The sequence below is a fragment of the Myotis daubentonii genome, chromosome 5 (genome assembly GCF_963259705.1).
Source record: "Myotis daubentonii chromosome 5, mMyoDau2.1, whole genome shotgun sequence".
Lineage (NCBI taxonomy): Eukaryota > Metazoa > Chordata > Mammalia > Chiroptera > Vespertilionidae > Myotis > Myotis daubentonii.
This window is the reverse complement of record NC_081844.1, coordinates 98,749,608-98,764,908: the sequence shown is the minus strand read 5'-3', so window position 1 is coordinate 98,764,908 and position 15,301 is coordinate 98,749,608. Positions and strand designations below refer to the sequence as shown.

The following is a 15,301-nucleotide window of genomic DNA, read 5'->3' as shown; positions in this document are numbered from 1 at the left end:
ATACAACTTCAACAGAAATAGAATTTTCCTCTAAATAGTTAAATCCATTCTTTCCAGTCCAGTAGATAGAAAGTAAGTCCTTTCTAAAATAACATTAAAAAGTGCAGTCAAAGATTATTACTTATAGGTGTGGCTCAGTGGTTGAGCATTGACCTATGAACCCAGAAGTCAAGGTGCAATTGCCTGTCAGAGTACATGCCCGGGTTGTGAGCTTGATCCCCAGTGTGGGGAGTGCAGGAGAAAGCTGATCAATCATTCTCTCTCATCATTGATGTTTCTATCTCTCCCTCCCTCTCCCTTCCTCCCTGAAATTAATAAAAATATAAAAAAAGATTATTACTTCTAGAAAGCACTTGCAGCAATTCACTATTTAAAGTTTCTTGATGCTCTTTATAGATCTAACAAACTTAACTAATTAGAGATCTCTTGCTTAAAGACTTAGGCCTCTCATAAAAAAAATTTTACATGAAAATAAATTTACTCACAGCTTCCAAATTTTAGTGGGCAGGCATGGGCATCCATAGGGAAGTCCTCCAGATGCATTGGGCATTCAGCTCTCACTGTCAGCCTTATCATTTCAGAAAAACATGGGACACAAAGAAGAGTCCTATAGGTTAGATGCTTGCTGATACATACAAATGTGACATTATTGCCTATAGCAAATATATTAACAAAGCAGGGAGACAGGCACAAACTGTAGCACCGTATTGAGCTGTTAGTAATCAAATGATCTAAAAAGAATTATTTACAATTATTATGATTTTATCCATTTTTTTGTTTGTTTTGAGAAAGTAGGTGACACCTGATTCTGTATGATGGGCAAGCATTGCTAATGTTTTCCAAAAACAAGTATCATCAATAATCCACCTAGCAACAGTAAATCCTTCAAGGATGACACTGGATGTAAGCAAATAAATACTTGCAAAATTACCAATTCATCCTTAGTTAATAAAAATTCATGGAAAGGAAAAAAAGAGAATTTCTCCTTTCCTACGAGCAGTTCTCCCTACCTCTGCCTCTAAAATAGCATCAAACGTATAAATCAAAGGAACTGTGTCCTCAGGCTTTGTGTAACTGAGATTAACATAAGTGTTCTTTAGAGTGAACACGTGATCTCACTATATCACAACCATTGTTTTATTTAAGAATCCACTGCCTAATTGAAGCCAGGATTATGTTGTGCTTCCTGTAGTCCATATCTTCTGGGAATGTGAATTCCACCCACGTTTTAAAAGAGTACTTAAGAAAGGAGTTTGCTGAAATAATTTTGCTCTCCTTTGGTGGAATTTCGAGGGAATTTGTGCCCCAATTCCTCACATGATCTTTAGAAAATATATTGATCCATATTGATACTGTTGTAATTAGCTAGTTATTAATACTAGGAAATGAGCAAAAGGACGGCCAGACATTATAGACATTGCCATCTGGGCAGCTACAAAGTAGATTATTTCACATTTCAAATATCAATAGATCCTGCTTGGATGATCTGGAAAGGTCTCAATACACCTGTATACTGATCCTCTATTTTCTCCCTTTTTTGATTTTTTCATTTTTAAGTCCTGTTATACTTTTACTAGTTGAGTTCAACATCTAAAGTGGTTCTTGAAGCATTTTTTGTCTTTTTTATTTGAATACTTTATTTGAATATTTGAATATTTAATATTTATTTGAATATTTAAAATAAGCTAGGAATTCTGGGAGCTCTCTCCAAAGGCAAAATATCACTCTATTTCCATGCTAAACAGAATCCTTCAAGTCTAGGATTTTGCCTTCATTGTCTTTCCATACCAAAGGAATAACCATATGGTCTGAATTGCCAAGTGCTGGCCAGATCTACAAAAAGAACATTTTAACAAGTCAACTGGGTGTGAAATAGCTGTTTCCCTTAAAAATGAGCCATAAACATATATAAATACTTTAAAATATCTCTATTTTCTTAAAAATATTCAAAGTTTTATTTAAGCCATGTTTCCTTCATTCAGACATAAATAAATGATTGGTATCTAGATGCTAGGCTCTCTGGTAATCTCAAATTATAGAGAATGTTTATAAAGCATAAATATATACTAGTCTTCAATTTAAGCAACATTTAAAATATCTATATTCTTAATCTAACTTACAATATCATTGTGAATTCATACACCCCTTCAAAATGTATACTTCCACATGAACCTATCATTTCTAAGAATTTTGAACCTTCCTTTGTGTTTTTTCCCTTCTTTTTAATTAGAAAGATTTCCATATAGACACCTTGAGGTAGCTTTTAGAAATTTGATCTAGACCTTATTGAAATGCAGGAATGTATGAAGTTAATTCTAGGGAAAGGAAGTTACTCATATTGCACTAGAGCATGTGAGAGAAATACATTAAATTACTTAATATATATTGTAAACACTTTTTTAATTTTATCTAGTCATTGTATATAACACTTAATACGTGTGTAATAGTTTAGCTAGCTTATTTTTCATAGTAGTAATTATTGAAGTTGAATAATAGGGAAAAAATGAAACCAGATGTCCTACCATTGCCTATCAGCTTGATGATCACATAGCCATGGATAAAAGGAAGGACAGAAAGATTCACAAAGGGACATGGTCCTCCTTACCTCATGGTGTACAGCAAGGTACCATCTTCTGTGATCCTCAGGAGTTTGTTGGGCATGGTCATGTTGTGTGCCACTGACTTCTTTCCATTGTGAAAAAAGGTATCTGGAGTCCAGATCTTGCTTGCCATTAGGTTATTTAACCGGAGAACTGTCATGGGTCCCTTAAATTTTAACCTTTCATCCTTCCAGCTTTGACGGAAAAATACATCTATTGTATATTCCTAGGTAATTATGGAAAATGACAAAGAGTTTACTGTGCTGTAATTTGCAATGCAAATAGCTTACACAGACAATGCATAATTTTTGCAACTTTAGAAGTAAAATATGAGCTCGTGATGTTTCTAGAAGTAAACTTGTGGTGGCCTGTACATGTCAATGTCAGGTGAATCACTGGTTGGCATAATCATTTTCTGAAATATTTCTTGGATCTAGTTATCTCCTCAGATAAATGAAAATAACACCCTGCTCCCAGCCCACCTCCACTACACCAGCACCTGAAGAGATAGAATATCTTGCAAATAAAAATGGAAGTCATGTTAGAAGTTATTACATATAAGAACAATTTTTAATGAGACAATTCTAATTATAAAGATAAAGCATAGTGTTTTGGAGAGCCCTTCATGGTCTCTGAAGACCTCACACCCAATTCCAAATCATTCATGATTCCAATGTGAGTGCGATAATCCTATCTCCGTTGTTTTTTTTTTTGCTAAATTGAACATTTTTTATCATAGATAAGGTATGTAGACTTTCAACTCTATGCAAAAAAGATGAATCTGAAAATAAGGAATCTATTTTGCTGATAATTTGGATCTTTTCCAAAGAAACAAAGACTATAGAATATGTGTGCGTGTGTGTGTGTGTGTGTATAGGACACATGAGAAATGTATGAAGCTCATCATCATTCACAGCCAGGGACTCTGTTTATTTGAATAAACCAGCCTTCCTTATGGCAATACCCAGAGACAAACATCTGCTAATCTGAATACAAGCAATGTGACTTACTGGCTCCTAAAATTGAAAACGGTAATATCCATCTTCCTTGCAGGATTTGCTACACTGACAGTAAATTTGGAACTCAATGGTTTGAAATAACGATTACTGCATTCTCCATTAATCTTAGCATGCTCCAAACTAGACGGAAGGCTAACTTGCAGACATCGTCCTACATTTACTTAACTCTGATGCATCATGCATCAGAAAGCTGCTTCTGTTGTTTTTTTTAAAATCACATCCATAGCAACTTTTCAACTTGCAAACTAATATCTGTGTCTAGGCAGTTTGTGCATGAATTTAACTACCTGTCTCTTTCTTAGACTTTAAGCAAGATTGGGTAAAGCCTGAAGGTTCATTCTTGACGCACCATTGGCTCTGCTGGGCCTTTACTGATCAATTTATATTGGTAGTTTATAATGCACTAAGCATAGTGTGGAATTCTGATTGAAACAAAAAGGGTAACATGATGCTAGTCTATCTTTGTAGGCAGGGAAGTTACCTTGTTTGATGGCTAGGTTTTTCTGTGTCTGGCAGTATCAGATGAAGTCACTAAGATGCATAAAATAGGAATTTACTCACCAAGAAACATTTGTTTAAGCATCTGTTAAATTCAGCAGAGGGAGAGGTGGTTTGATTTGCATGCTGTAAGAAAAACTCTTGGAGGAATAGAGTGGGCATAGAATGGTCTCTTTGGTGAGGAGAGAAATGGGGAGGGAGCCTGCAGATCCCATCAGGAAGTGATCCAAAGTAGCAGTGCTAGCCCCGGAAGCTGTGGGTGCATTTACTCTTGGCTGTGCATGGCCACTTCTCTGGACAACAGGCCAGTTTATGAGATCATGATGATATTGCCATTACTCAGTAAACTACCACATGCACTCTCTTCTCTGTCCAGCTGAACTACTTTAGCCTGGTCAGCAGTGGAGGGAATGGCCACTTGTAAATGAAAGTTCCAAGGATGTGATATCTAAACTGTCCAAGTCCTCATGAATCTAAAAATTGGGTTCATTTGTTTGCTTGCTCCAAGGATATTTCTGAAGATAAATGTTAATTCAGAATAGACTGAAAATATATTTTTTTTCAGAACAGGGCTCTGTGGCTGTGCTGCCTGGTTATAAAATCTTTGACAAGATCTATACCAAAGTCAGTGATTTTAAAAATACGTCTTGAAAAAATTCTCACATTTACATGGATATCATGTCTACCGCCAACTTTACCTACCTGTGCTAATAACAGACAATGAAATCCCCAAGTTCATTTAAGATATTCTCTTTTCAAATGTTGTACTGGTCACACACACATCCATGTAGCAAAACTAATTGGATACGTTTTCATTTCCATCTCTCCTCTGTTAGATGTGGAAATGAAAATCGAAATAAAAGGAGTTGATAAAGATCAGCTCCTAATGTTTGGTCTCCCATGTCCTAAGAATTGCCCCTGCAATAGTGTCATGGTAGCAGCAGGGGGCTGCCAGCAGTACCTTGTAGAGCATGACCTTGCCCCCAGTAACAGTTCATCAGGCCAAGTTAGGCCAGAGCCCCTTCTTCCAGAAGTTGTAACAAGACAGAGGAGAGGGCAGAGCCATACTATAATGGTTACAGAAATAAATTCTAAACCTGCTAACTAGAGCTGAATTGTCTGTGCTTGCTGAAAGGCCTTAGGCCATTTTCTTACCTTCTCTAAACCTTGGTTTCCCAATTGATAACGGGGATGATAGCAGCACTTATTTTCGCTTGCCTCTTTTGATAAGTTAGTTACTATAAGTAAATAGTTTGTCTGGATCCTAGAAAGCTCTCTGTAAATGTTAGAGGTTATTATACGTCTCCTATTTTATTATTTTTTATGAACATATATTTATAATGGATTTTTATGTAGCTGGGAATGAAATATTGCTATTTCTTTGAAATGGTGTTAGGGCAGAAAACCTGAGGAAAACAAGAAGGTAATCATAACCAAGCAAAGTAAAGACAGAGGCAAAAGAGAGGACTCTACAGAAGGTTGTCTGAACAAACAGGAAGCAGTGGTGAAGAATTTGTTCAGGGATCACATTCCAGCCCCCACACTCAGGTGAAAAGTCTCTCCAAGTTACCTTGTTCAACAGAGTAGGTCCCTCGAAAATGCAAGGCTTGTTCTGAAGACTGGGACAAAACGTCTTATGTTCCTAAGTAAGTATTGTAATGAAGTGTTCCCGTTTGCACCATTTATTACCATCTGTGTGTGCGTTGGGTTACTACATTGTAAGCACCATGGAAAGCAGGGCTCTGTGGCTGTGCTGCCTGGATATTTCTGTCAGAACCTAGTGCCCTGAGAATGTGCTGTTTGATTGCTAATTAATGGTTTTTAAAACAAAGTTAAGGAGTTGTCCTAATTTTGTTTTCTATTCCAGTTGAAGTCAGATGCTTAGGGAGCTGTGGAGCCTCTTGGGACAGACAGTCTGAGGTCAAGTTGCTACCTAGCTGGGTCACTTTCCTCCTTTGGAAAATGTGGATAATAAGAATACTTAGCTAAAATACTGGGTATTAGGATTAGTTGAAATATGGTCTATAAAACCCTTAGCCTGGTGCCTACCATATCGTATGCATCCAATAATGTTGAGTGTCATAATGGCTATTATTAATTAGATACTTTATTAGTTCCCACTTTAAAAACTAGGAAGCTTTTCCTGTCTTAAAAAAAATAGCTTTGTCATTCTGCCTTCTAGTTCTCACAGTTTCTAAATCCTGCTTCTATCTTTTATGCATAATTCTACTATAATGTGGTTTACATGATTAATCTTCTCAAAGTGGTCAGGTACCATCTCCACTAGCCACTTAGCAGATCAATTGCAGACCTATGGCTAGTGTGATTACAGAACAATTCAAATGTTGTCTGGCTCTGGATATTTAGGCGATAGGGAGTATCAGTGACGGAGACACTCTGCCCCTTCTTCCTATCTAATATTTGAACAAAGGCCATGCATGAAAAGGAATTCATGATAATCATAGGGTTAATGGTTTATTAAAAATCCTACTATGAACCAGAAATACCAATCAGAAAGGATATATGAACCCCTATGTTCATAGCAGCACAATTCACCATAGCTAAGATCTGGAAACAGTCTAAGTGCCCATCAGTAGATGAATGGATTAGAAAACTGTGGTACATCTACACGATGGAATACTATGCTGCTCTAAAAAGGAAGGAACTCTTACCATTTGCAACGTCATGGATGGAACTGGAGAGCATTATGCTAAGTGAAATAAGCCAGTCAATGAAGGAAAAATACCACATGATCTCACTCATTCATGGATAATAGAGACCATTATAAACTTTTGAACAATAATAGATACAGAGGCAGAGCTGCCTCAAATAGATTGTCAAACTGCAGCAGGAAGGCCGGGGAGAGTTGGGGGGCAGGAGGTAGGGGGGTAAGAGATCAACTAAAGGACTTGTATGCATGCATATAAGCATAACCAATGGACATAAGACACTGGGGGATAGGGGAGGCTAGGGGACTATCTAGGGCGGGGGGATAAAATGGACACATATGTAATACCCTTTGTAATACTTTAAGCAATAAATAAAATAAAATAAAAAAAATAAAAATCCTACTATGTACCTCTGGTCCAAGACCAAAAAATAGATATCATTGTTTCCTTAAATCACAGTTAATCTGAAGCAATCACTCAAAGGCGTGCCAACTGTTTTTCAAGATGAAAGGTTTTGATTGCCTAGGGCTTTATTCATTACTATCTCTTTACAACACCTATTGGGCATCTACTCTTTGTGAGGCATCATGCTAGGAGCTGGAGAAAGAATAGCCATTTATTATTATTACTAGAGGCCCGGTGCACAAAAATTTGTGCACTCGGGGAGGGAGGGGGGGGGTCCCTCAGCCCGGCCTGTGCCCTCTCCCAATCTGGGACCCCTCGGGAGATAACGACCTGCTGGCTTAGACCTGCTGCCGGGTGGCAGAGGGCAGGCCCAATCCCTAGGTGCAGCCCCTGGTCGGGCTCAGAGCAGGGCCATTTGGGGAGTTGGGGCACCGCCCCATGTCATGCACAGAGCAGGGAGGATCAGGAGGTTGCGATGCCACCCTCAGTCACGCTCAGGGTAGGGCAGATTGGGGGGTTGGGGCACCGGCCCCTGTCACACTCAAGGCAGGGTTGATGGGGAGGTTGCGGCGCAACCCCCTGTCACGCACAGAGCAGGGCCAATCAGGGGGTTGGGGCGCTGGCCCCTGTCACTCACAGAGCAGAGCCCATCAGGGGGGCTGGGACGCCGCCACTCTCACACTCAGGGCAGGGCCGAAGGGGAGGTTATGGCCTTACCCCGTCACACACAGAGCAGGACCCGTTGGGGGGGGAGGGGGGGGAGGGGGTTGGAGCACCACACCCTGTCACACACAGAGCAGGGCCGATCAGGGGGTTGGGGCACTGCACCCTGTCACACACAGAGCCTCAGAGCGATCAGGGGGTTGGGGAGCTCCCCCCTATCAGGCACAGAGCAGGGCTGATCAGGGGTTTGGGGCGCCTTCCCCTGTCCCGAACAGAGCAGGGCAGATCGGGAGGTTGTGGCCCCGCCCCCTGTCGCACACAGAGCCGCAGGGCGATCAGGGGGTTCAGGGGGTTTGGGCACTGCCCCCTGTCACACTGATGCCGGTGCCGGGAGGCCTCGCGGCTCCGCTGATCCCCGTGCACTGGGTGTGTGTGTGGGGGGGAGTGTCCCTCAGCCCAGCCTGCCCCCTCTCACATACTGGGAGCCCTCAGACGTTGACCCCCATCACCCTCCAATTGCAGGATCGGCCCCTTGCCCAGGCCTGATGCCTCTGGCCTAGGCGTTCGGCCCGGGCAGCGGGAACCCGCAGCTGCAGCGGCCCCACGACGTGGGCTTCGCTTTAGGCCCAGGCAAGGGACCCCTATCTCCTGGGACTGCCAGCTTCAACCGTGCCCAGCTCCCATCACTGGCTCCACCCCTACTTCCTGCTATCACTGGCCAGGGCGGAAAAGGCACCTGATTCTCCGATCATGGCTCCCCCCTGGGTTTCCGATCACTGTCAGTGGCAGGGGGCTTCTTCCTGCTTTCCCTTTGGCCTCCCTGCATTGTGCCTACATATGCAAATTAACCGCCATCTTGTTGGCAGTTAACTGCCATCTCAGTTGGCAGTTAATTTGCATATAGCCCTGATTAGCCAATGAAAAGGGTAGCTCGTACGCCAATTACCATTTTTCTCTTTTATTAGTGTTGATTATTATTATTATTATTTATTGCAAGATTATGATGTCTGTAATATTTCACTTTCTCTCTTGATGTTTCCATTGATTAGAAGAGTGCAGATCCAGTATAAGTCATTTGAATGCTCTCCATTCCCTAATACTGTTCTATTTGGGGAGGGGAGGAAGGAGAACTAATTTAATTTGATGGGTGAATTTGGAAGGAGAAATCAGTCTTGCCAATCTTAGCCTCTTCCTCTTGACTTTTCCATTTTGGATGCTGGCTGTTCATAAGACTCAGTTTTCTGTGTACCTCTATGCTAGAAGGTTCACATGGACAATCTATACCCTAGCAGAAGGAGGCCAACACTGCCTGTTGACTAGGTGGGTTAATCTGGCTGATCCTGGGGTTTACTCTCAGAAAACCCACTTTTCTGCAGATATAAACCGCTTTCTGCAATATCATTATTAGTAATAAAGGTGATTTTGTCATATTTCATATCCCTTACTCATTGTCTTATTTCTCAAAAGGTTCAGAACTCAAGTTGGGAAAATGATGTTCCTTGAGACCTTAATTTTTAAAGATAATATAAACTCTTAAATTTATTCCAATTAAGTAATAATTCAACACTTATGGTAAGCTAGCAGCACACTGATACTGTGAGGAATGTGAATATGTATCTTTAATATTTTGGGGCACCACTTTAGGAAAACAAGACATTTTTTATAAGAAAAATAACCTTATAAAGCAGTTCTTTATGTGAGGTTAAATTGTATTTTACAGTCAGTAAATGTAATTAGAATGCTGAAAAGGAAAATTATTTTTATATTAGATTAAAACATTTTTTTCATAAAGCATTTGGGTCTTGATTTGGGCCTTTATTTAAATACGGGATTTAGATGGATGTGGAATAGAGGAAATTTCCATGAAGGGTACATAAGGAGTTCAGAGGCAAAAATTATAACTATTATTTATTGAGCACTATCAGTAGACACTTAAGTTGCATATATCATTTAAAATTCCTAACACTCTTATAATAATAGGTAATGATACTAACATCCCCACTATAAGCTTAAGTGATTTGCCAAGGTCATGCTGCTGATAGTGAGGAGATTTGCATTCAGCCAGCCTGAATCCTAGAGCCAGTCCTGCTCACCCCCAAGTTGTATTTGTCTCACACAATGATTAAATAGTCAATATTTAGAACAAGTGAGGATCCATTAGTAAAATCATTTATGGATTGTATGGAATACAATCAGAGGAGTTTAAATTTGACCTTAAACGTGACTGGGATCTATGAAATCTTCTTAATTAGAAAAGTAGCATGAGAGAATGGTGCTGTGTGAAGGTCCTCAGAGAGCAATCAATATAGCAAAAACTATTGTATCACACAGTATTTCAATAAGCGTCTACAGACTGACCACGGTGGCAAAATGTTTTGCCGGAGTAATAAATCTGCAATTATGGCTTTTATATTTCTATTTCTTCCAGAGTAATAATGGCTGACATTTGTTTAGTGCTTATTATATGCCAAGAATTTTAAGTGCTTTTCATGTATTAATTCACTTAACATTTGTGCTAACCCCATGAGGTATTATCATTATTACTTCCATCTTACACATGAAGAAACTGAGGCAGAAAGATATTACCCAAGGAAGTATCCTTATAAATGGAGGAGCTGGGATCATAAACCCAGACATTCTGGTTCGGAAATCTGTATTGTTACCCACCACTCTGCTGTCTCTCATGTGCTCTGCTGACCCTAATTTGCAATAGTTGGTACATTACATAACCTGTTTTAAGATCTAAATTATCCTGAGCCTGCATCTCCCAATGTTTGACTCACAGAGCATTAGGTCTATTGCATGTCAACAGGTATTACATGAAGAAAAAGCGTGTTGGATAAATACAATTGGAAGACACTAGATTATGTGACGTTAAGCAGTTTCCTTACTGAAGGAATTGTCAGAGCTTTTACCCTGCCAAGGTGGGTGCACTGTAAATTTCACACTTTGGGAAATGCTGGTCTCAGTTGATATTTTCTATAACTTTTATTTGGAGTCATCTGAGCTACTATGAAATCAGGACTTTTACATTAATATAGCATTTCAAAAATAATATTCAATTAATAGATCTTTGAAATGTTCATAATAATGTATCTTCATGGCCTCTTTGTGATTTTTTTGCTTATATAGGAGCTTGGCTGTGATGACTTCGGAAACATTATTTAATACCTGCAGAGCTCTACTGGTGCACCAGTTCCCATCAGATGCAAGAGAAATGCATGTTAATCATTGGGGTTGGGAAAAGAAAGAACAGGTATGCATTCATTTTATTCACACACTTGATAACAATTTAATGAATGCCTTTTGTAGTGAAACGGAATATTTGTTACTAGTATATTTTAACTATTTCTCTGGCTAATTCTAGTCAAATATGCATTAAGATTTTATATTCATTTCCCCTTTTTAGCCAAAAAATTCAGAAATTGCAATATTTATGGCTATTCTATAATATTGCTGGTTACTCAGAAACCTAGAATCCTCCTAACTGAAATGGAAGATAACTTACACACACACTATTTGGATTACAGAACATAAACCAAGGCAAAGCTGTGGGGTGGAAATAAAGAAGACTGTAGTGATTGATAACCATAAATAGTCTTGGCCAGAAAAGTAAATGGGTATTTTCTATTATATAAATATTATGTATACATTTTCTTTTTTTTTTAAATATATTTTATTGATTTTTCACAGAGAGGAAGGGAGAGAGATAGAGAGCCAGAAACATCGATGAGAGAGAAACATCGATCAGCTGCCTCCTGCACATCTCCCACTGGGGATGTGCCCGCAACCCAGGTACATGCCCTTGACCGGAATCGAACCCGGGACCCTTCAGTCCGCAGGCCGACGCTCTATCCACTGAGCCAAACCGGTTTCGGCATTATGTATACATTTTATATTACATATTATATTACATTTTATATTACATTTATATTACCTATTACATAGACACAAAGCTATAGTCAATCTATTTCAAGTTGTTCCCTAAATGCTTAGTATATATTTTTTCTTTCAAAAGTAAATTTAGAAAACATCCCAAGAGAGCAAAAAAAAAAATGCAGTGTCACTCACCATATCATGGTCTGAAACGGGTCCGAAACTGGTGACGAAGATGTCAGTCTTCACTTCAGTTACGCGCTCTGATGAAGCAGAAAATTGGGACAGTGAATGTCTATCAACAGCCCTTATTAGATCTCACCGCTACACATTTACACCCAAATGGGAAATTTATTGGCTTTGATTAGCTATTTCTAAAATTGGTCCACTGTGTAGTCCTGATAATTTACTGCTTACACATGAAATTTCACAGTTAATATTTTTCAGTGGAGAACAGAGCCTAAATATGCTACTTTGGGAGGTGGAAACTTTATGAAGAAGTCAGCTACTGCTTAATGAATTCTTCAAGAATGGGTACACTTTCCTAAATGATACAAGGCCATTTCACATTGTAATAAAAAGGTGTTAGCATATGGCTATGGTTTAAGCGTCTATATTCTTAAAAACCTTGCCAGATCCGTTAGGTATTTTGCTACTCTTGGGAAATATATACTGTACGGTAGCAAGCTTTATTAACTCTTTATGGACTCAAGGGTACGCTTTATAAATTATTGCTTTCTGTCACTAAATCATAACTGAATTACCCAAATTACTCCCTGGAAAAACCTGACAACTCATATAAATATCTTCAATTTTGAGGATAGGAAGAACATCTTATGGCACAGAAGAGTTCATTTAATAGACTCCATTTCAAGTTCAATATGATTTTATTGTATTGGTCTCTGAGGCATATATATCAACCAATAAAACATATTTATTGTAGTTTTCTAACAACTCAACACAGACATTTTTGAGGAAATACGTTCACTTGCACAAAAAATAGAAAAATGTTTCTTTCATAAAAGGAAACAATTTGTTGAGAGGTGAGAATGAAAAACATATGACTTTGTAATTTTCAGCTTTAGCTCTGAGAAATAACACCCCAGTATATTAAGCATTTTATTTTATTTATTGGGACATGTATCTCTGGCATAGGACATTAAAATGGACATCCAATATATGTGATAATAAATTTTTTGAATATGAATTTTATCCCTCAGCAATTCACTTGTACACAGTTAATACTCTCTGAGCATATTTCTCTCAAGGAAGTCATGTTATACAATACACATAATGTGTACCTCACAATATAAAATAATTTGAAGGTGGAGATAGCCCCTTCAATAACCAGTACAATATTTTTGGCTTGTTTTTGTTGGTTTGTTTTTGCAAACAATTTCATTTGTTCCAAAATGCATAAAGAAATGCTTGACACAAGAATTATCTGGGGTTTACCTTTTAAAAATTTCAAATTGGAGGATCTAGTCTGAGACAGAAAATAGAGTTGTGTTTTTAGAACTCACTTGGGACCTCAGTTTTAATATTCTGCACCAACTGTGCAGCTTTAGAGGAAAGAACAGCTGTCAGCAATAAGTCTAGGCTATATTAACCATTTGCCCCTTATATGGGTTCCCATGCTTGTACGCCCCTTCCAGCAGTCATTTGTTTCCAAGTTTGAGTTTAGGTTCTCTCCTGATTATAACCTATGAGATTTATGGTGAACATTTTACAAATGTGAGTGACATTTATGGCATTAAAATTATATTCACTTTTATTTTTATATTTGTAGCAGGGATCTACCATTAAATGCATGATAATTTGAGAAATATATGAATGCCTTCTGCACTGGGCAATGCTGGGCGGCATGAGGCAGTTTTCCTGCACTCCTTTATCGCGATTACCTACGTCATGAGTACAGGGAGGGTAACATTTCTGCTCTGTAAGGTATTTCCCCAAGGTAGCTAGCTTTACAAAAATTAGCTTGCCAGATGTTTTAGGACCAACCAATCTGTTTTATCGAGCATGATAAAATGCTCTTAAGCAGTGAGATATACACTTGCCAAATATATGTGCTGTTTCCCTCTGATGTTTTTAGCTTTCTAGTAGGTAACTGTGCTACATAAGTGACAAATTATAAAGGCCAAGAAGCCTATTTGTAAAGATCACTGTGCCATTCAAATAGAACATAAAACATGGTTAAATTTGCCTACATTTATTGCCAGACATCATTGTTATTGTGCATGTAGGGATTAGGCATAAATGGAAAACAGGTCACATCAATGGAGATAACCACATTTTAAAGTCTGTTTCTTTATTATTTTATCTATCCTTGCCCCTAAGTGTATTTACCATAGCAGTTCATCATCTTCCAGTACTTCTTCTTATTTTCTAAAGCCGTCTCCCTCTGAGGTTTCCCAAAACTCATCACTGTACCATTGCAAGGCAGATACCCGACCAAGAGCCTCAACTCGTCTCTCAAATGACCTTTTCACCATGCACTATCATGGAGTACCACCATCCACATAAATCCACTATTAATATCTTGATGTAGTCCCTTATATTTTTTCTATTCAAATATGTGCTTAATGATTATCCTTAAATCTCATTCTCACTCAGTTGAGTTCAGTTTCGTTAAACAAAGGATAGACACCTTTGACCACAAGCATGTCTCTCACTGTAGCTCACCAGAAAGGCCTTAAGTGGCTCCTGAAGTGATTCTTCTTTAAGGCAGAATAATCAGGAGTGCAAAGTTTTAAGATATCCAGAGGATTGTTGTGAATGAACTTCAGCTAAATTTTAATTTTAATTTTAGTGGTTTACTTGCTTTTTGGCAAAGAAAGGGTGGTCTATAATCAAAGACCGCTTCAGGTTCAGGATCAGGCTTCAATGGAAGATGTGCCCGTATGCATGCTATTTGAGATCTAGGGGAATGGTTGAGGAACATTCTTTTCCCCAAATCGGGAAAATTTAGTCATGTTTTCCTCTCCCCTTCCGGTTGAAATCGCCACGGGGTGGGAGAAGGGAATCTATCTATGTAAATTATTTATTATTTAAGGAATACTAGGACTTTAGAATCTAAGTGATCTGCTCTAATGCCAGACTTTATTGACTTAGCACTAGATTCTAAAGTGTTATTAAAAATACTCAAAACCTTTCTCTGGATCACATGAGGAAAAGACAAGAAATTTTTATCCATCAAAATAATCTATTGAAGAGCATGCAACATGAGTCAGGAACTTCTAATGAAGGTCAGCTAGAACATTTATACACCTAGCCAAAGTTAAACATAAATGAACCCCTTTATGTAAGCAACTAGGAAATAGTCTGAAAATGAAATTTATTTAAAATAACTTGTTTGGACAACATGTTGAAAAAACAGATTATTCAGCATATTTTTCAATCAAATATTTTTTTCATAATACTCCTTCACTGTCCAATGTAAAAAAAAAAACCCAAAAGATTCTTTAAATGCACACACATGTTCAAGTTTTCAAGGAATAACATGGAATAGAGTTATGTAAAATAGAATTATGATGATGATGATTGATGATGATTGCTCTTCTTACAATGA

At 38.4% G+C, this 15,301-nt stretch overlaps 1 protein-coding gene across 1 annotated transcript in view; it reads right to left on the bottom strand.

The window, feature by feature from the left end:
• Positions 1-15,301, bottom strand: part of GABRA1 (gamma-aminobutyric acid type A receptor subunit alpha1) — a 52,019-nt gene that overhangs the window by 21,047 nt on the left and 15,671 nt on the right. Inside the window, exons 4-6 of the mRNA XM_059699119.1 lie at positions 11,926-11,993; positions 2,606-2,826; positions 486-568 (exon numbers count right to left, since the gene is read on the bottom strand). Of these exons, the coding sequence (XP_059555102.1) occupies positions 486-568; positions 2,606-2,826; positions 11,926-11,993 (372 nt within the window). The remainder of the gene's footprint in view (positions 1-485; positions 569-2,605; positions 2,827-11,925; positions 11,994-15,301) is intronic.